This window comes from Sparus aurata, chromosome 11 (genome assembly GCF_900880675.1).
Source record: "Sparus aurata chromosome 11, fSpaAur1.1, whole genome shotgun sequence".
Taxonomy (NCBI): domain Eukaryota; kingdom Metazoa; phylum Chordata; class Actinopteri; order Spariformes; family Sparidae; genus Sparus; species Sparus aurata.
In genome coordinates, this window is record NC_044197.1 from 24,431,652 (window position 1) to 24,454,690 (window position 23,039).

The following is a 23,039-nucleotide window of genomic DNA, read 5'->3' on the forward strand; positions in this document are numbered from 1 at the left end:
AACTTGATTTACATACGGTGGCCTGGTGTAGCCTTGTCTTTTTCCTGCATGCCTCAAGACAGCCAATCAGCCACTATTAGAACATGGTGAAACAAGCATGCTACATGCTTATTGGCTTACTGATACTGATGAGATTAACTCATTAGTTATTGAAATTTGGCATTGAAAGACATGTTTTGATAGTGGATAGTATCAAGGCAATTCAGTCGTTGCCATAGAAGTATCAACGTTGGATACCCAGCTCGAGAGATGACTCTGTAGAAAACATTAGTTAGCATACTTTTTAAAAGACATTTGTTTTCTTTTCTTTAATTGTGGTCAAAGATTTGTTTAAAATGATTTGAACCATTAAGGTTTTTTTTTTATTCTGGCAAGAAATTCATTCATTGATCACTGTGTGTGTGTGTGTGTGTGTGTGTGTGTGTGTGTGTGAGAGAGAGAGAGAGAGTGTTTGCTGAGCCTGTAAACAGTTAAAATATCCACAGGAGGCACGCTGCCTCAGAGAGTTTCCCTGTGCTGCACACATGCGGTGCACATTGGCCACATACTGCGCATATACATTACCACATGCACATGGGTGCGCACAAACACGTGAATGCAACTACTACAACCACAGATCCCCCTCAATATCTCTCACTCACACACATACTGCACATACATACGCACAGAGTTCATGTCTTTTTTAAAGCCCACATGTGCTGGACGAGACAGACAGAGAGAGCCATAGAGAGACAGAGGGAGGGAAGGAGGGAGGAGTGTATCTCCAGAGAAGAGGGAGAGCTCAGCTCTGAGCTCCTCAATGTGGATTTGAAACCAACAACTTCAGTTGCCGCGCTGAGCTCCTCAAACCGCATGAAACAGGAGTGTTACTGAGGAAATGACTCTAGAAGCCACACTGCTTTGATCCCCCTTCCTTTCTTCACCCTCGACTCATTTTGGACTGGAGACATGATGCTGAAACACACTGAGGAGGGCTTTCCTCTGCCTGTCTGCACGTCAATGGAAACCTGGTGTGGTGTGGAGGGAGAGGAGAGGGCGCACAACAGCAGAGGAGTAGAGGAGCGCCTGGAGGAGGAGGAAGAGGAAGATTAGTGGAAAACAAAGCAGAAGGGAGACAAAAACAACCACAAACATGAGTCTACCGACTAACTGTGTGTATCTGGCCCCCTCGGTCCAGGATCGCTACTTCACAGTGAGGAATGGGAATATCTGTGGGTCACCGTGCGCTGTCAACCGGCCCATCGACATCGTGCAGAAACGCAGGCGGTAGGCCAGATGTGGTTTTAATCCAGATGTTGTAGTTACACAATTCTAAATGCACTGCTGTCTAAAGTTTCACCCATTTTTTAAGGGACAAACGCTCACAAACTCTTGTAGGGACTTTCTTGTGTAGCATCCAATAGTGAGTTAGTGTTGGAGGTCATCCTGATTTCATTTTTTTATTTCTGCTCTATAAGATGAGTGGCCACAGCATCATGAATCCCCATAAACAATAATTTAATCCTATCCTTATTTTTTGTCATATATTAATATTTCACTTTTTCATATTTTACTATGAAGCACATCATGTAAAAATATTTTGAAAATCTGCTATGTCTTTAGCACGCAACACTGGGTTTATTATTATCATATTGTTGGCTAGTCACCTGGTTGTCCTTGTAAATAAAGCTAGTTTTGAAGTATTTGTACAAGGGATTGTATTGTCTCCGGGCCACTCAGTGATCTTAGCTAAATTATAGATATTATTTTTATTGTATTATTCAAAAGAAATATCTGACTTCTACAGTTTGATTGCCCTATAAAATTCTTGAAGTGACTCATTCAAGATGTTGCAGGTTTTCTGGAATCTGGTTGTCTTTGTAATGAGTTTTATACTGTTTCAATTCTGCTCAGTATATAATTTAGAGTGACCTTGCATTTTTATCTCTTAATATTACTATCAGTTGTACTTGACTAACAGTACGATGAGTCTATGCTACGCAGTTTGAATTGACCTTAGTACTTAAAGGTATTTCGTAATACTCTTTTAAACTCTTTTACATCATCATAATGTCCCTGTAGTCATTATTTCTCTGTGCTCCCCATCAGTGGGTTAATGGGGACATATTTGATATTTTTGTCTTTATGGTGAGAGTATTTTTATCTAGTTTGTTACACCACTAAATCTGAGCAATTTTGCTGACTTTCATACAGAAAGAAAGAAAAGATACAGATAAAATCTTTTTTTGTGTAAAACAAAGTGTGGTGTAAGAGGGTCAATAGTATGAGTAGGCCAATTGCAGGTAATGGATTGAACAATATTTCTACACTTTATTTCTCAGAACTAAATTGTTTTAATCCAGCATATCAAAATAATATTCATAGTCAGCATCATCAGGACAGGACTAAGTTTAGACCTTTAATATCATCAAGTACTAAATCATTTTTTCATATTTATCCAACTATTACCACTGAAACACATACACCTGAAAAAACATTACATCTTGATATACATTACACTGTATAGCTCTGCTTGTGTGTTACAGAAGAAAAATACATACACAAAGAAACCTAAACTTGCTTTACACCCCCCCACCCCCTTTTTTTAGCTTGTATTGTAAAAAATGATTACAAAAGGAAAAACAATTTTTTCTAATGATGGATTGTAACCAGTATGTTGTAATGATAATCTCAACACTATATATACAAATGAGCAAACAAGATGCCAGTTTCTTAAAAATAAAATGTTTTATCAAATGACAGTCAACAAGAGCAATGCTATTTACTGCTGTTTTAACAACAAACCGTTCAGTCTTATTCTTGACCGAACTACAGCACATATGTCTATCACTCAATATTGGAAAGCATATGATGACAGACCAATACAGTTTAACCACCCTCATCCATAAAAACACACTACAGACACACATTTCAATTGTCACCAGATGAGTATACTTGAAAGTGCCTGCTGCCTTAAGAGTCACAGAAGGAAATGTGACTAATTTTGTAGCTGGCCTCTTAGAAAGTCATGACGACATCAGCCATGTCAGGCGAGGAGGGGGATCAAAGTGTCTTTAAAATGTCAACCCACAAATAAAAAACCTTCAAAGGGAAATTGCTAATGAAGGCAGAGTCGGACATATTTATAGGCCTGATGGATCGACCACATGTGTGTAATAACACAGTCAAGAAGCAGCGGAGAAAACTAGAGAGCACAGTGTTATTGTCCAAATCCCTTTAACCCTGCACCTTGGTGTAGTTTCCATTAAATCCTAGACGGAAAACATACTGCTGTCATCGTCATTACCTTGTAAAGTTTTAGCCTTTACAGTTAGTTTTGGCAAACAGAGAGTCGTGTACATCAGCCCAGAAAGTTAGCATCTGCTTTTAGTGTTAAGATGAGGCAGGAGTTTACTGTGTGTGAAATGGCTTTAGTGAGGTTTTATCGCCTGCCTTCTGCTTACTTTCTGATATAGCTGCTATATCTCAGTTCAGTTATCTCACACTACTCTGAGACTCACTGTGCCATATTGTCTTGTCTTTTCACTTTCTGTCCTGTTCTGCTCATTCTTCCCTCTATCCCCTAACCTCTCGAGGACTTGTTATTTTGTGTCCTCCCTCACTAGGACTTGTCATGTCACATTGTCCTGTCTTGTCCCATCCTGACCTGTCTTGTCATAAGGTTAGGGTGATACAGATATGTCAACCCTCAGAGATTTTGCTATAAAATCTATGCAGTTTAATATGTCTGGATGTATTAGGCCTTTGTGGGCAATGCTGCATGTATGGGTAGCAGAAATTCTTTTTTGGTTTTAATGTGAATTCTGGTAATATCTCCCTGTTTTTATGTGTAAAAAGATTCATACTTACCAACAAATGTTGGACTGACTCACATTTTCACTGTTGTCTTTTTTGCAACAACACACACCTTGTGAGATTTCAGAGCGAGACTTCTCCTGAGCGAACAAAAAACATCGATCTCTGTAAGAATCGTTTGAGTGATGTTGTCAGACAATTAAACAACCTCAGCCAACAGATGCACTTTTAGTGGACCTAACCCTGACAGTAGGAGTTGCCCATTGCAGCAGTGTTGCAGCTGCCAGCTGAGGTGATCTACTTGACCAATTCCAGAACTTTTTTTAGCGTGAATCATTTACACACCAAAACATTTAAATATAGGGCCCAGGTTTAAAGATATTGGAATTCTCCTTAAGTAATTAGTCAATGGAGAGAAAATAAATCGGTTACTATTTTGCTAATCGATTGTTTGGGTTGTTTATTCCTTCAAAAATTCCAAGCATTTGCCAGTTACAGCTTTTGAAATGAAAGGATTGGCTGTTTTTCTGTTTTTAAATAATTGCAAACTGAAAACATTTTGGATTGTTGGTTGAAAAGACATTTGAAGATGTCACTTTGGACTCTGGGTGAGAGAGTAATTCTCAAATTTGATCTGTGCTAGAATAAAGTTTTTGACTCCATTAATAGTTCTACTTTGGTGCATTTGAAGTAACATTTGTAGATAAATATAAAACAATAAATTAGATCTCTGCTGTGATATTTCTTGAAGATGGTAGCAGACACGATTTAGTTGCTGAGATCAGATGCATTTTTCTCTTAGAGTGTTGGTGACAGTCATGATGCAATGTCTTATGTGTGTGAAACCTCTTCACGGCTTGTGAAACGACACTCTTGACACGTTGCAATTCATAGTACTTCCACAAGACTTCAGTGAGTGTGAATCTGTTGATAGGAAAATATTTTCTGCTGTTACTCAATATCTTCACATTTGAAATGATGACTTAGATATGCAAGGAGACTCTTGTTGGGACAATAACATTCTCACAGCCTGAAACCACAAAAAGTCAAAATCATACTCATGATTAGTTTCGGATCAGCAGCATTTTTACAGCAGATTAACTCTCCACAACTATTTCAAAATGACACTGAAGCTTAAAAACTCATTCTGGGATTGAGGTTAAGTTCAGTTAAGTTTGCCAAAGGCTGCTCCTAGATGTGCCAGCAAAGCACCTGATCACACCTCATTTTAAGACCGTCAGTCTAAAAATCATCATGATAGTTGATAGATAAATGATAGTTCTTATGACCTGTCTGGTCCAATCAGATGACTGAGATTCGCACACCACATTACGCGCATAGAGACGCAGCACAGTGCTCTTCCTCCTCCAGTTCAATAGAGCATTTTGCTCATAAATGTTTAAATTGAGTTTTCTTCATCTTTATTGTTTATTGAACACTATCCATATCTCAGTATCACTAGCTGTGCTGATACATGAGAACAGGGCAAAATCCACTAGCACAGTTTACAAATCCGTTCGTATGGCTTTCCACATCTATTTTTTTTTCTACCATGTGACCCCCGAGGGGCTCCGTAGATACAGACCAAGTCAATGAGGAAATAAAACGTCATGTCTGGTTCTAGAGGAAGGAGAGAGAATCTCGGGGCCCTGTAGTCTGGACTGTTAAAATGTGCCACCTGATGGGTGTTGCTGCGCACTGCAACTAATGCAAAATCAGCTGGCTAAAATAAAAGTCCCTCCACCTTTAATGCCACGGTAATGGTGTCTTCTGAAGGAGAGACATCTGTAGTCTCTGTGCAGGTATCACCTGACTTTTTGCTGAATGCGCCTCCTTTCAAACTGTTCAAAAATGAGATCTGACCTTTGGCGGTGTCACAACAGGTTTGCTAGCCTTCTGGGGCCTCTGCCCATGTCAGCACACTGTGACATGACGCACAGCTCATTCTACATGAGGTCAAATGTCACTGAACTGCCAGCATGTTGCGACAGAATGTAAACAAATAGTCACGTTAGTTCTTGCAGAGCACTAAAGTCGCGTTCACTGTGAGCATGAGTCAGCTGTGAGACATGATCAGTGCTCTCATTATGCCACTGCATCTGTACTGAGAGTGGGGATGGATTTCAGAGGCATCTCTTGCCATGTGTAGCTCATATCTCTATGGTGTGATCTGGTGGGTTGATTTAAGGTGGTTGTCATTCTCCACACTGAATTCTGCACTTCAATTGTTTAATCGGCTAATCAGTCTCGAGATATATTCTCTAAAAGAACATAAATATGTCGTAAAGCACCATATGCACCATTAAAAGTTGATCTGCAATCCACCAATAAACACAAAGGAGAAGAAGAAAAAGAACAGGAAGAAGCAGAAGAAGTGCAGCCCATTGTGCTCTTTATTTAAAACTGCTGCACCTGGGTAGAGCCAGGCAATGTAGACTAACTACTAGACTAACATGTTGTTGCAGATGTTGACGTTTTTTTGCCGTTTCAGAGGAAGAGGAACACAACTGTGATTTGCAATATGTTCCACAAGGGTTCCGAAAGGAGTAAAAAAGACAACATGCTTTAAACAAAACAAATCATCCAGCTTTGTTCATTACATCTTAGCCTTTCTTACCCTCAGGTTTGCTTAAACTACAGGTCAGAAACCTTTCATTTTAAAGTACAAAAATATTAAAGTATCGGTTATTTTAATGGCATCAACAATGAGAACCAGGTTAATATTACTTATCAGAATTGGCAGAAAAGAAAATCTTGTCATGCCTCCCTAAAAAGAAGGATATGGTTTGAATCTCACAGACTTCTTGGAGGATTAAGTTTGCTCAGTTGTTTGAAACGTTTGGAGTGGTTGTGTGTTGTCTCATATGAAGGGGAGATCGTAACCTGTCTCTCTATAAAGATGGTTGATGCTTTTCCTTGTCTGGTTTGGTTCTGATGTTCACAGACGGATGTAGTTGTCCAGGGTCCTCGCCGTTTCACAGATGTATTGTGCTGTTCCCCACAGCTGTTCCATGTGATGTCATGATGATATCATACACCTTTAATTCTTTAATTTCACACATTCATTACAATACATTTTAAAGGCATCTGGACTTTTTTGGCAAACAATTTTTGACCCCTGCTGAGGACTGAGGGAAATATTGATGTGACAGTGTCTGTTTACTGGACTGGATCCCAAATCGTTGCCATATTAACGGCTGACGCCTCAACCCGCTGGACCGCAGGAAGCCTCTCCTCCACGTCTCTTGAGTCACTCCTCTCCGTTCCTACAACAAACACGACTCAACAGAATTCCCGCCGTGTCCACAAGCTCAACCAGCTGTTTTCCGGCCTGTATCTTTTTAGCATGTTTCATAGCATCCTTTGTGTTGTAGTCTCATATTTGGTGGAAAAACAGAACACGCAGAGTGTCGGGCCGGGAATAATTGCAGGCCTGAGAGCTGGTCGATTGGCATCGCAGTGACGGCCATGAAACCACAACTGACGTCAGCAGACAAGTGTGACTGTGTGTGTACTTGTGTCACTGCAGGAATAGTGGGCTGAGTGTTATCCTGACATCTGTGTGACTCCTGGAATGATGATCAACTTCACAAAGAGGCTCTGTTACATTATTCCGTTGCAGGATTAGACAATAGTGTGTTTGATGGACTGAGGAAATAAGGCATCCTCATGTTTGTCACAGGTGAACTTGATCGCCTGTCTAGACTTGAGGGCTCTGCCTGCACAGCGGGATACCAGGTAGGGAAAGGCTGTGGGTTGGAGGGGACTTTCAACAACTTAATTTTGTGTGAGAAAATACTTGACAATATGGTGAGTTTGTGTGCAAGTTTTCAAAGATGCTGTCATCAGTTTATGCAGAGAGATGTAAAAAAGGAAATTTACAAAATACAAAATATGAACACGGACTATAAATGAGGGTATGTTTAAGTTCTGGTTCTTGCAGGATGTTTAGATAGACAAGATGTTTAAAATAGGTACTGTTTCGAGTATCTGCAATATTACAATTACTGATGCGATGAATACCTATGACAGCTCTTCTCTAATAAAACTCATTCCATCTTACTTATGCTAAAAATAGGAACACACTGATCCAAGATTCTATTTTCCAGTATCATCCTGATACCTCAACTCGGAGAGGAAATGTCCGATATCAGTGAGATACGCTTTATGTCAAAGTCCTGTATCAAGCTTCAATTGATAGGTAAATCCTCAAGAAGTCTCATCAGAGACTATATTAGTGTTAACAATAGTATTACAACATGTTTATTGTTAGAATATAAGACATTAAAAGCACTTACGAGAAACCAGTTTATAGACACTGAAGAACTTTAATGAATGCCTTATTAGTGTCTTATATTTGTATAATTACAAGGAATATGGAGCACTTGCAACATGTCTTTAATCTTTGGAAAAAAATTATGTATTAACTTCACTGAGGAATTGTTCTTGAATGATATCTGGCAGCTGCAAAAACCATAGTTAATTGTTAATAATTGCATAATGCAGTATATATTATTTTTAATTAAGCAACAAAAAATTTCAGGAAACTTTTTATTAACATTCTTAAGCAAACTGTTAACAGGTTTCCTATTACTCCTTATTCATGTTTTATAATGTAACAATAAACATCTTTTTGATGCTATAATTAACACTTATATAGTCTTAATAATGTTAATAAGCTTCTTATAATGACTTACAAGGGCCTTATTACGCGTTACAGTGCAAAATGATTTCCGTGCGTCACTGCATCGCACTCATTGGAATAGATGTAAATTAAAATGTTGGCTCAAGATTGGCGTGCCATTTAAACCTGAGCTGGGATTTAACTGACAGCAGTAACAATTTTATAATGAAACAATAAACAGACTGTTTTTAATATTGATCAGTAATGTCAAGGGTGACACCCTATCTTTAGGTAATGAATTATAGTTTGACATGTTGGTGCATCCCAAGAATAATGTATATTCAAAATAGAATTTACTGTTGTTGTAATTTTTATTCATATCCTCTTACTACTGTCAATACGAAAGATTGTGTTATGTTGAACTAAGCACGACAGAGGAGAAAACATTGTCTCCCTGTTGTCTCCATCTTTTCGTTTCCCTCTTATCAGCGATGTGATTGGCTGCTCCTGGGTTGTCCTTTGCTAATTAGGGGAGGAAGTGACAAACTCCTGCCTTATCGCCGGACTCAATCACTGTATACCGAAAGGTGCCAATTAGTGCCATATGAACATGATTAGGGGAGCATTCGGCATGGCCTGTTGCTGGGCAAAGACAAACAAACTGTGTGTGTGCGTGTGTGTGCAGTGTGTGTGTGCAGTGTGTTCGTGCCCTGAACCAGTCTGTCCAGTTGCGCACCAGTGTGATGTAAGGTTGTTCGATTTTCAGGTCGATTCTGGAGCCAAATCTAGATCTCTACTGCTGCGGCTGTAATCACACAGCCTCTGTGTGTGTGTGTGTGTGTGTGTGTGTGTGTGTGTGTGTGTGTGTGTGTGTGTGTGTGTGTGTGTGTGTGTGTGTGTGTGTGTGTGTGTGTGCGTGCGTGTGCGGTTCTGAGTGGTTCTGGCCCAGTGTGCTACCCTCCTAACCAGTTTCTAATGATGTTAATGCTGATCAGCCACTGTATGGATTTCTCCCTGGCTGGACGGACAGAGCTAATCACTGCACACAGGCTCCACGATCAATACCCGTCCGGAGGAGTTAATCAACCTTTGAGGCGCCCTGCACTCCAAAAATTTAACCACTTAGGCACTACACCGCTTACATTCATATTTAAAGTTCAAGTCTGCTGAAAGAAGGCCTCTGTTGTTCTAGTAATGTTGTCACATATACAGACCATCCTTTATTGGCAACAGCACATTTCAAGACAGTGAACCACTACCCTGTTTAAGTATCTTTGACCAAACAATGAATCTCTGCTAGCTCTGGCCAACCTCTAAACCCCCAAGACAAATATTAAAACCACTCTCTAACACGAGTCTTAAAGAAAACAATCCAACTTAAAAATTAATGGTAATGGTTAGACTTTAGAGTTTTTAGATTCACAGTTTTACTCTAGGTGATCATCAGACTGAATATTCGGAATACTGCTGGTGTGATAAAGACTACGACCTCCCTCTCCAATCTCTCATTAATGTACTGTAGTAATGGAAAAGTTTTGTAGTTCATTTGATAAGTTGAGATGTTAAAATGCAAGATAAAGAGGGCTTGATCTGAAAAAGATCTACAGCAGAGATACAAAGTTGGATCTTCTACAGTCTTCTGTCTGAAATGATATACATACATATACATAGACATCACATAGAATCTGATATGAATGAAGTCCTGTAACTTTTAGCTCCGCACCCTTTTTCCCCACTGTCTCTCTTCCTCTCGCTCTCTTGACCGCAATCCAAACAAAGATGTGCTGCTTTCAAAGGCAAAAGTCCTTCCTCTGCCTACAGGTCAAAGGTCACATAGAAAAATAATAAACACAGCAGCTGACTTGACTCGGCGCAACCTTCCCCTCCCCTTGGCTATATTTAGAGAGACATGAGCTGCTCTGAGATCAGATGTTGATGTTGGACATCGAGCACTGGCTCTGTTTGGACAGCGATCCACAGTGGCAGGTCAGGTGGATGGAAAGAGCAACTGGCTCTTTATGGCGGTGTGGCGCTGAGTTTCATTCCAGTATACAACAGTAGAAATTGTTTTTTAAGGAAAGGTAATTCTGCAGTAGACTGACGTACAGCAAGACTGCAGTAATTCCATTTACAGTGTAACCAGCTGTTAGAACAGCAGATGCATGATAATACACGATACTCAGTAACTGAAATCAAAAAGCATTGATGTCCTAAACACAATTGCATAAATCTTCAGGGTGCTCGGTGGTGGAAATATCTAAAACTAATGGAATTATTTATAAAAAAAAAAAAAAGATCATCTAGCAGACAAGAAAAACTAAGAGCAAGTGACAAGTGTTGCATCAGTGTCACACAGTAGGACAGGGCTGCCTAAAGTGGAGCCTGTCGGCCGAAGTTGGCCTCCATAAGGTTCAATTCTAGCAAGGAAAACATTTTTTGCTAAAATAGATACTTGGATCTCAAGTTCCCTTAATTTACCAGCATTAAAAAATGCTGGTAAATTAAGGGAACTTGAGATCCAAGTATCCATTTCACATTTTACCAATATGAAACAGTACAACAAGTCCTTGCATTTGGACCTTGTCCTACCTTAAGTGCCAATGTTGGCTTTCTGAGGGGAAGTTTGTGCACCCCTACATTGTGATAAACCCCTTTTTGTGTTGTCTTTTGCTGTCTTTCCATTTTTGCTAAAAATAGCATACAAGAGGTGAGAGTGCAGTTAGAAGATCATAGATATCTTTGATGTAATGTGCTGAAACATGCAGCTCTTATCTGTTGTCTTCAGTTTTCACTGGAACTGATTAATGTAATGTATTGTGTAGCCTCTGTCTACATTTATTTAATTTCATCTCTTTCAGGTTGTCAGCGTTATTGGCAGCATCCTGAGGCCCTTGTGATTTCAGGGATATTTTTTCTAGATATTTACCATGTCTACCAGTTTCTGTGAATATAATTTCCTGTATAATCACATTAAGTATTTCATTAGTCAAGCTTCATCCAGGGATGCTGTGCTGAATTTTTTGGACACATTTTGTCCTGCTGTTCATCTGGCTATAGACCAACAGTGAAGCAGCTGATTGCCTTTTTCAAAGAACTTGTCCAAGAGTGATTTTCTGACTTTGTTAAGCTTTTTGGAAGTGTTCTACTGATGTTGGCACTGTGAGTTGTGAAACTGTAATGGTCAAAGATGAATTTATGATTAACAGTATTCATGGCATTTTCCACATGGCATGTACCTTGTGTACAAGATTGTGTGTCAAAAGCAGACACATTTGATAATATTTCAGTCAAACTTTTGATAGTATTTGTGACATTTTTAAGCTTTCATCATTTACAAACAGAAAAGAGCTGACTGCAAATGAGGATGAAAGAGATGCAGCAAAGATCCCTGGCTGGACTTGAGCCAGGAAGTTGCCATTCATTGTTGGCATCTCAAGGCCCTGACACACAAGGCATGCCAATGTCGAGGCAATCAGTGAGCTTCTGTGGCCCCTAGTTGTCACACTGTGTCCTGCACCATTGACACTATTCAGCCCTCGTCAGCGGCTCTTTGGCCAATTGAGCATGTTGAATCTGTAGCGGAGAAAGTTGGTATAAGAAATATCTCTCATTGGCTGTTTGGCTGAGTGAATTAGCGCATGAACATAGAGTGGAAGAATCTGTAATTTTACCGATTTAGTGTGGCCCACAACAATATATGATTGGTAACACATCACAATTAATACCCTATAACACTAAATAATCTGAATCTGCAAAGCAAATAGTGACTACATTTATCAAATAAATGTAGTGGGGTAGAAGTACACAGTAACAGAAAATGGAAATACTCAAGTAAAGTACCACGATATTTTACTGAACAACAGTACTGGAGTACAGTACGGTTTATTCCATCCCTGGTTGTTCAAAAGTTGACACGAAGAGTTACATTTTTACTGCAGGTGAATATCGCTCCCAAATATTGGTTTTCAGTCTCCATCCTTTGTCTAATGTACTTTATAATTTGGCTGCCAGTCAGAGCATCAGCTCATCTGCTGAGATGCTATGAATGTGAAACAACAGAAAGTCTACAAATGTGTATATCAGCACAAGCTTAGCAAGATAATGCTCCTTCACTGAAGAGAGAAGTGTTTGTGACTCACACTCTTTGTGCTTAATACTGCAGAATTAGGACTTTGAATCTTTAATTTGCTGCTTTTATATGTACAGATCCTGATTAATAACGTACTTGTTTATTATTTTTCTCCTGCCCTGCTTCTCAACATCCCCTTAGTGTATTGCATGAGTATATAAACACACATACAGTCACACACTGACAGTTAAAGGAAAGGACTGTTTGGCAGAGGGCTGAATGAGGGGGAAGTGGGTTGTTTTTCTGCTGCTTTCAGATCAAATGTACAATAGGGTTGAGGTGTAAAGCAAACAAACCCTTTTTACTCCCTCAACTCTTTCACCAGCCAACACAGACACGCGTGCACACACACACACACACACACACACACACACACACACACACACACACACACACACACACACACAGCCCTTGTAACTTGTGCTGTTTTTTTATTTTTAATCATATCAAATATTTACTATATCTGAGCCATTTTCTCTCTCTCTCTCTCACTCACTCGCTCACTCACTCACTCACTCACTCACTCACTCACTCACTCACTCACACACACACACAGCACAAACCACACATTCATTTTCCATGCTGTTTTCCTCCTCTCCTCCTCACCTCTCGCCTCCTTTCATTGTGTGATGTTTTAGGCCCCTCAGCCTATTCCCACGCTGCGAGGGAAGAAAACAGGAGGGAGCGTTTGTGTGTGTGCAATTTGACCTTTGACCCTGGGCCTGTGTCATAGGCCCATCTCATAACATCTGGCAGTTGTTTTGTGTATCACTCTCTCACATACATAACAAGTTCCTAAAACCCCTCGGCACTGGTTCCCATGAGTCCACAAGACAGTGGAACTGGTCGTACTTGGCATTATACATCCAAAAGTTAGTGTAGCTACAGAGGCTAATCCAAAGAAAAGGCTTTTTAAGGATTATATACGGTCCCCCTTATATAAAAAATGTGGTTGCTAATTTAAGTGAAGATTTCTCTGGGCAATGCTGAACACCTAAGTGACTCCATCACACAATAGTCATTACAGTTCTTTGATCAGCAAGAACATAGTGTCTGTAGCTGTAAAAATTCATTTTGAGTCAAAAGTGAAGACAAAGTGATGAAAGTTGGCATGCAACTTGTGTTTTTTATTAGTAATTTTGTCAATTGAAAATATGTCCATCACAGTTTTCTAAAGCCAAATGTGACTCATGAAAAAGCTTGTTTTAACTGACCAACAGCCTAAAACTTCACATAATGTAAAGAAATGCAGCAAATCCCGAAGCTCTACGTCAGGCATGTTTGACGATTGAAACAGAAAGAGACCCAAATGATAATTAAAGCAAAGAATATATGATGATAAATTATCTGTTGACCGTACGATCAATTAATATGCAAAATTCTTCCATCCCAATTCCGTCTCATCACTAAACTTCCAGTAAGGAAAAAAGCAACATGTAACCTGAGTGATAATATAATGCAACTTAAACATGCAGGTTTTTTTTGGTTTGTTTTAAGAAATAGGATTTCTTTTCTTCAATATGTCAATGAGGTTAAAACTAATTATCCTGGGAACAAAAGCAGAGGTTAGGATGTGGGTGTCGAGCGATGTGTGTGAGTGTGAGAAAAGTTTGGTAAAACACAGTTAAAGAGAGAAAAGGGAGCTGTCATTTACGTCAGAGCAATGGAGAACAATGCTGCAAGCAGGAGGCAGACCAAGGTCAAGTTGTTATGTATGCTGCAACTGAACAAGACGCCAGCCAAGCTGTCTGTCTGTCTGTTAAAAAGAGGATGCATGTCTTAACATGTTGCAGGAGTAGTAGTATAAAATATAGTAACAGTTCTAGAGGTGGTACTAGTAGTAGTTTAGTAGTAGAAGTTATATTGCAAGAGGTAGTAGTTTTAAAACCTTGATATTTGAATCTTTACAGACTCATGGTTGCCTAAATGTTACAAACTGAAGGAATTTTCCAGCTTGACCAGCTGAAACACTGAAAAATACTCAAACACAAAGAGTATTCTACAAAAACTGGGGCTTCAATCTGTAAAGGCTATTGGCCTTATAAACTCAGACTGGTCGATCCCTCCTACATTACAGTTTATTCTCTTTATAAAAGCTTGTAAATAACCTGAGCTGAAATGTTCCAACTCTTGTCCCTTTTTAGCTGTTTGCCTAATATCGTTGACATTTATTTAGCAACTTCACTTCTTTTCCCTTCTTGCAGCAGAAACATAATACGCCCTTAAGGAGCCATATCATCCACTGACTGTGCAATACATATGTGTATATATATAGCATATATAGTTATTTTACGAGTGATGGGAGGAAATAAAATCTCACAATGAAATGCATGTTCCAACTGATTATGCATTGGCATCTATCAGCTAACTGAGCTTTGTAGGAAGTTATGTAAAAGTCCTAATTTTAGAGATTTAAGAAAAAGTTAACAGTTAACAGTTTCATGAGGTATGAATTTTACACATCTGGAAGTTAGTTGGGATTTAGACACATTATCTTATAAAGCATACACATTTGATTCTTTTAAGAAAAGGGCACATTTTTCAATGGAGCAGGTCTAGACCATACTCTAATTAATTACTTTACAGCGACCCAACTTTCCCTCCCACCAGCCGGCACTCGGCCGCAATGGTGAGAAAAAATGACTTTTAGTGAAAGATTTTGCAGTACCATATTTTCCTCAGTAGTGGGAGCTGCCTCCCTATTTGTTGCCTGGTGGCTTCTCCTTCTGAATGAGAACAAATGCCATTGACCAGCAGTAAGCTCTGGTGAGCTGCAGCAGCAGAAATGCTCAATGGTGTGTCTGTAGGATGAGGGTTTATTCTCAGTTAAAATAAGGTCGTGGATCACTGTAAATGGAGATGGTAGGTCACCTTGTTGTAAAAACCTGAACCGCAAAATTAAAAAAAGTCTGGGTTTCATTGGAAAAATAAAGGTTCAAGTTGGCTTTTCCACACCGATGAGAAAAAAATCTGAAGGAAACGTGAGGTCAGATCACGGCTGAATACAATCACCGCTTCCACTGTGTCATGTAATTCAATGATTTGCTTTACCTGAGTAGCAGCTGACCGTGTTCAAACAGCAGCTACTTATTCTGTCAAAGTGTCCTTGAGCAACACACTTCAACCTTCTACCTGCAAACTCAGGGAATAGAAAATAAAAATAGAATATGGAATATAAATAGCAATTATGTTTTTTTTTTACTACATCTAGAGGCACTTAAGCATCAACCTATAAAAAAATGTGTTTCTGAGGAGGGGAGAAATCATCTACACCCAGTCTGGGGGCGGGGGGTATCTACGTCAGCTCCATCACAAGTCTCCCGTTCTCCTCTTTCCTGGCAGGCCTATCTATTTTTAGCCTCTGTCGTCACTGGTCTCCTCTGATGGAGCCTTGTCATGGCCGACTACACCGAGGGGAGGGTAGGGTGGAGAATGGGGTTGGGTGAGGTGTAGTGATGGTGTCGGTGGGGTGGGGGTGTTATCATTGAGGTAAGCCCTGCTCCAGCCCGGCCCCTCTCTGCCACGTCACACCAATCAGGTGTGAGATGCTGAACCACATCACTGTGCTGGATACAGCCTTCTGATCACCTCCTCTGTGTCTGTCTGTCTGTCTGTCTGTCCGACTGTCTGTCTCTCTCTCTCTCTCTCTGCATCTGTGAATTGGGTCTTTCATTCAACATCGATTGCATAATAGCCATCGTTCATTTATCAGGCGCCGCTATTGCTGGAGCGCTGCAGGCATGCTGAGCTAAAAATAGACACAGAGGCAACCTGCCATTGCTCTGTTGGTGCTCTCTTTGCTATTTTTATAACAAGGGAAGGAGGTTGTCGAGGTCACAATACATTTAATTGATAAAATTACCTCAAAATGTCCTCTCAAATGTTCTCAAAAATCTAATTTAAATCATGGAACACTCATTATCTTATAGTTTATTGTTGGCTGGATTAAGGTCAGAGAAGAAGTCAGCAGTCACTGGTTTCAATCTTCAAACTTGTTAGGGTAATAAAGAGTACTTCACTCCCTGATCAGTCAAGCCACTGTGTCCTTGAGCAAGGCATAGCCCCATAGAGGGAATGTGGACCACAGTGAGGCTGAAAAAAATGCAGCAAAGACGAACATTGCCCATGTTTTCCCTCCACTCCTGTACACACCCTTTCTGTGTGTAAGCTTCTCCTTTGCCCCTCTTTGTTCATCTTTCTGTATAGCTCTTTCCTGGCTGCACAAAAAATCTTGTTTGTTTCAAAGACATTTAGAATTTGTTGATTGGATGTTTCCGATATTTAACCCCTCGATTGGAAGGATTTCAAAAGGATTGAACCAGGTCCAAGTCCGGCTGTGACACTGTTTGGTTACAGGAGTTGGACTGAATCCAACTGGCAAAAAGGGACGTTTTGATCATACCAATAAAATCCAATTTTTTAAAGTGACGCTTAAGCAGAAAGTGCTGTATTCAGTAAGAGTGGTGCCTTTCATTGTGGTGGTTATGATGGGATGACAGTGGGAGAGGTGGGAGCGGGCGCTTGGACTGGTAAGTAGCTCTGCTGACGTACCTTGCATGAAGTCATTGCTGGCGTCACACAGAGATAGCGGAGGGAAAGATGTGTGTGAGTGTGCGCTTGATTGCAAAATGCAAGTAACAAGGTCACCTGTTAAAAAAGATGCTCACATTCAGGATAGAAAATTTTAATGCAGCCTCTTTATCCTGCTCAGACCATCACGTAGAAATAGTTTTTGTGTTTTTGTCATTATGATGATTTGTTTGGGATGATTTGCTGAAAGAAACATGGTACCTTATTTGGTAAACATTTGATATTCGGTAATACAACCTCCAGCTTCACTCACTATGCTGAGGGTATTCTTACATACATATCTTATTTTAGCCTCATTTTAGCTCTCTGTTTTTTCTCTTTTCTACATGTGTACGGAGGCACATAGGATTATTTAGATGAAGTATATCAGATTAATTGAGTGTCATGGGGTTTGCTATACTGTTTCATTGTAGATGTTTAGGATCCTTGTTTTTTTCCTTTGATTAAAGGTATTTTAACATTTGTTGTCTTTACACTGCTTTGATCTAATGTTTTGCTGCGTTCGGCAAATTGTAACCCTATAATGATATTTGTAGTATGCAAATTAAGTTTATTATTACTAGCAGTAGTTAGAGTAGTAACTACTGCGTAACTATGTAACTGTGGCACAGCAGTAGAAGTAGCAAGTACTAAGAACCAGGGTTGAGTGAATACTTGCAGTCGGTCAGAGTCAGTTCGAGTCTATATCCAGTGTAACTAACAGAAACTTTAACATAAGGATTTATATATTTCTTCTCTTTTTCTCTCTTTCTGTAGTTTTGATGTGGAGAATGGCCTGTCGGTGGGTCGCAGTCCACTGGACTCTCAGACTAGCCCGGGTTCTGGTCTGGTACTTCAGGCCAATTTCCCCCACAGTCAGCGTCGCGAGTCTTTCCTTTACCGCTCCGACTCAGACTTCGACCTTTCGCCAAAAGCCATGTCCCGCAACTCGTCCACTGCCAGCGACCTGTGAGTATTTTACCCTCAAAATTAACACCAATAAACCATCCAGCCATCAACCTCCACTACATGCTGCATTTGATATTGTGGGGCTGCTGAGCTGGATTTGGAGGGAAACTTAGAGGTTCCTCCAGAAGAAACAGCCATGAACCTACAGATAATGGAAGGCCTGAAAGTGCCTTGTAATTTGCCAGGGTATTGTTGTTTCAAGACGTTTTTGGATGTCTATTTATTATTTTTTTAATTTGGGTCCAGATTAGCTGCTGGATACCAACAAATCACTTAATCTCCATGTTTCCCAAATCACTCATTAGTGGTTTAAAAATGTTGTGACTCTTTCGGTTGGGATCTATATATAGATATAGATATACTGTATCAGGTCACATGGATTGTGTCACTACTGTTACAGTAGATAATATATTGTCACTAGTTTTTTATATTAACCCACCCAAGGTCCAATTTACACTCTAAAAAACTGTTTTTTTATGTCTGGCTTTAAAGAGGCTTTTTAAAGCAGAGCTCATGTTTGTCAGTGTAATCGGCAAAACAATCAAATTTAGTCGAGACGTACAGCTAAACTATGATCTGATCACAGGGCTCGATTTTCCTCCAGTTTCAGCCTGTTTATTAAGATTTCTCTGTGTAGCTAGAAGTCTGTTTAAAGCCAGAGTGTAAATGGGGCCACGACCACCAATAGCTGTCGCTCCTTTGTTTTGAAGGGAGGAGGGATTGAAGCATTGGGAAGTCAATTGGCTACCTCGGTGAGACAAAGTGTGAAGACTGCTGTGATTTCTCTGCCTTTTTCTTTGTGCTGTGCAATGTCATCATAAGTCAAACCTGCTACCTCTTCCACCCCACCCCATCCCCTGTTCCCTGGCTTACACGTCATCTTTTCCCGGCCACAATCTGAAGAACGATTCAAAGTATTTGAAACAGCCCCAGCAAACATTTGACAGATTTGACAGGTTTGAAGTTAACCCAAGGAAGTGCAAATATCTGCCAATTTGATAAAAAAGCATATTAATAATCATATTAGAATGGCTTTTTTAATACTTAAGCTGTGGTTTCCCAATGTCAAAATGTTTGCTGGACAGCGATGCACAGGCTGAGTTGACACTGTACTTTTCACTGGCAGCATGGATTTAAAGTCTGAATTGTTATGAAATGCATGTTGTGACCCCAAAGCATCCAGTAAGCACTGCCTCCCCAAAAGTTTGCTTTTCCATCGCCCACTGCATGAACACTGCTCCTCACCTGCACAAAGTTATTGTTACACAAATATGTGTTTTGGATTGGAGGCATTCCTTTTTTAAGAGTTACTAAATCAGCATAAAGCATTTTTAAACCCTAGTACAGACATATGCCTGATTTGGGGTTATTAAGCTGTTATGACTGTCGTATTAGTTTATAGCCACCCACTGAAGTAAATTCAATAATCTCTTGCAAACAAATATCTGGCATTAAGCTGCTAAACTCACTTGGATTAATTTGTCAAAGAACCAAAACAATGAGCTAAAATGTTTCATTTGAGTCATTTGATTCAAAGAAACGTTTAGGTTAAACCTCAAGGGGTAGCAGCAAAATTGATAATTGTTTACATTGTTACCAATGTTGGGCTATATCTTCCCTCCTTTCTCACTTATTGTAATTTCCACTTGGTTTCAATGCTATCTGAAGCAGTGGCACTATGGCTTTGCCCGCTGAGGTTTAACTCTAATCTGCATCTTTGCCTTTAAGAAATATTTGTAAAACTAAAACCTCCTCTCCACTTGTTTTATTCAGTTCTATATTTGAGACCAGCTATGGGTTATAGCTAACTGTCACATTCCTATACACCCCTCACATTAATACAAAGACAACAAACAAACAAACAAACAGGAAGACATTATTTGTGTTTAAAGATTAAAAAAAAAAAGAAAAAACTTGTTTTCCCCTCTGTCCCATCTCACTTGGCTTTTTCACTTGATGTCTGTGTGTGTTTGTCTGTGGTTTTTGCAGGCATGGAGAAGACATGATAGTGACTCCATTTGCACAGGTTAGTAGCATTTTGTATTGGTGGTTCTTTAAAACCAGAATTTATGGGCCACTCTCATAATACCCAATGGTACAGAAATACAGAATCCAAACCCACTGGCTGTTTTGCAACAGTGCCAGCAGCGATCAAAAATGTGGTTTAGCACTGGAGCTACTTCGTACAACACAGTTTTACAGGCGTGGTAGAAACACAGCACCACTACAAGTGATTTTAATATTTGTGTCTGAGTGAATACTCGTATGTGAATCCAATGAATTTTCAGTTTTTAAAAGTTGTTTGAGCTTCTCTTGTCAGTTATGGGCCAGTGGAGTCCTGGCCAGCAGAGAAGTTAACTTCAGCAGAACTGTACAGAGATTAAGCTACAGTATTTCTGAAAATTATTCATTTACTGATTTTTTGTTCAACCATTAATTGAGGATACAATCCATGTAAGGACCTCGTCAATAAAGATATCTCTCAGTATAATGGAAATGTGTGGCAATGATGGCCTGGAATGTGGCACAAAAAATTTTCCCAGAGCATATTGCTCATTATGTGGTAATGTTAGGCCATTTTAACTAGGATTTACTATCTACAGACTATGTTTAAATTGTAATATACAAGGCTGCAAACTCATGTAGGTCCTGTTCGGAAAAACCTAGGAGGTCCCAAAGGATTTTGGTTAAGGCACGAATGTAGTTAGAAAAATGCCCAATTTGTCTCATGTATTGTCACTTGCTGTTCTCTTTCATAGCATTCGTTTTGTCTCTCACATTGGGAACACCTTCAGTTTGACCTCATCAGAATCTCTTATTGCATTCTGCCAGCAAGGCATGTCAGTGTCATGGAGGGTGGAGACCTGCCCCCTATAAAAAGGCTAACGCTCACATTAGCCTGTCGACAAACAGTAGTTTGAGTTGCTAACTGTGGGAGTAGAAATACTTTCAACAGCTAGCTTAAGCCGAGTAGCCACACTCCCCAGTAGCATTACCTTGCCAAGTAGATATACTTTCACAAACTGAAGTTGGCTTCATAGAGCTAACACAGTACCGAGTAGCAATACTCATCTGTATAACGTTAATTCTGCCTGGAAGTTGTAACACTCCCAGTGTTTCCACGCTTTTACGTAACCACACCAGATTAGCATGAGAATGTTAACAGGTATATAGTAAAACATTAGCTTCACCGCTTCACTGCTCTGCTAGTAACTATGGCTGGGACTAATGTCCCCATGAAAACAGAGGTCCTTATGTGAATAAAATTTCAAGCAGGGATACTAACCAAATGTGTGTGATGCATCTCAGCCTGAAACATGCCCAAGCTGCCTTTGAGTCTTCGGAGGAGTGCTCACATTGTAGCTGGTTCTCCCACATCGGCTCCATTTCCGTCTGCCTTGTCAGGTGAATTTGTCCAGCGGGGACCCAGTTATAACTGCCACTGTAGCAGCTCATCTGAAGGATAAAAATCATTCCATTGAGGACAACAATGTAAACATCTTGACATGAAAAGTCAGATGGTTTGAAAGAGGAGTAAAGGAATCTATCTATGTCAAACTGGAATGGCTGTCAGAGGAGGTGGCCTACAACATTACTTATCACCAACCTACAATGCAGTACTGAGTTCCCTCCCCAGACAGCTTAACAACCATCCACACCTGGGCTCACCTAGTCCTGGCAACCCACATGAAGGCTGGCTAGGTCAGCCACCCACAAGTGGCCCTAACAATCCTGAAACTCAGAGCTCCACCCACCATGACTCTGACGTGCCCTGCTCCAGCCAGTCCTGGTTAACCGAATGCAATAGAAGCCTCTGAGGATGTCATGCCAAGGTGTTCCCAATTTGAGACCCTCACTCATGCTACTCATAGAAGGCAAGTTTAAGGTTACTTTTCTAATCCTGGTTGTCTGAGGTTTCTACCGTACCATATTTTTCTGTAGTAGTGGGTAGCACAATCGAGCACTTCTCATTTTCAGGGACAGATTAAATTCAAATGTTCAGCATTTCCATTGAAATTAAAAGTGTCCGGTTCGTCCACACATCTCAAATTGCTCCTCACTGGCCCTTACTCACCGATTTGAGAAATAGGTGATGGTTTCGTTTTCACAGAAAACACCCACACACCTTCTTTGTACTGAACAGCTTGCTGAGTCTTTATGTGTGTGTTTACTGTATGAGTGCACTTTAGCATTTGCCCATTAACACAATCTTTACATGTTATATATATACACAATCTAATGTCTAAAGTAGAAACAGCTATAATTCTGATTTATTGGCATTTAAAACCAGAACAAGACTACATGCCGACTCTTCAGGTTTGTCCCAAGCTTAACGTTTTTGGGCCAATGTTGGGGCTGTCGGTGTCCTTGAACCCTGTGGTTGCCTTGTGTCCCGGGCCATTGGCACCATTGTATATACTACTTATTGGCAACTTTTCGGCTGATTGAGCATGTTCAATCTGTAACAGAGCACTTCGATGAGGAAAATCACTGTGATTGTTTTTTCAGCTGAGCAAATTCATGCATGAGAAGAGAAACAGAAACATACATGGCGAGCAGTTGAACCTGAAGCTATAGTATCCTTGATTTCCCTCGTTTAGCAAGGTTTCTCCTAATTATTTACCTTCATCTCTTCACCAGTGCCATTTTCAGCTTTGTATCAGACTTATTCTCCATTAAAAATAGCTATATTAGTGAGGGTAGTGTGAAAATGATCAATATTATGGTTTGTGTAGTCACAATCCTGAGTCTTCTACATACAGACTACCGCCACCTGGTGGTATGGAGAGGTATATGCTCTGACGAAAGCGCAAAATGTACCGTCTTTGTGGTGTGGTCAAGTGTAGCTTTTTGGCCAAGAGACAGTTGACAACTGTAGTACTTGAGTTAAACTCAGATAACCAAACTTGCTTAGTAGTTCAAGGTGATAGTTGATTGTTCAGTCTCATTCAC

At 40.0% G+C, this 23,039-nt stretch overlaps 1 protein-coding gene across 6 annotated transcripts in view; it reads left to right on the forward strand.

Moving 5' to 3' along the window:
* The window catches only part of LOC115591540 (cAMP-specific 3',5'-cyclic phosphodiesterase 4D-like), a 102,736-nt gene that overhangs the window by 63,767 nt on the left and 15,930 nt on the right, over positions 1-23,039 (forward strand). For 3 of the 6 annotated variants that reach the window (XM_030433616.1, XM_030433617.1, XM_030433621.1), the window contains 3 exons: positions 17,895-18,086; positions 18,797-18,838; positions 20,076-20,112. In XM_030433616.1, coding sequence (XP_030289476.1) covers positions 17,895-18,086; positions 18,797-18,838; positions 20,076-20,112 — 271 coding nt within the window. Of the gene's footprint in view, positions 1-749; positions 1,267-17,894; positions 18,087-18,796; positions 18,839-20,075; positions 20,113-23,039 lie in introns of those variants that run through there. The other 3 variants (XM_030433618.1, XM_030433619.1, XM_030433620.1) reach the window with 2 other exon arrangements.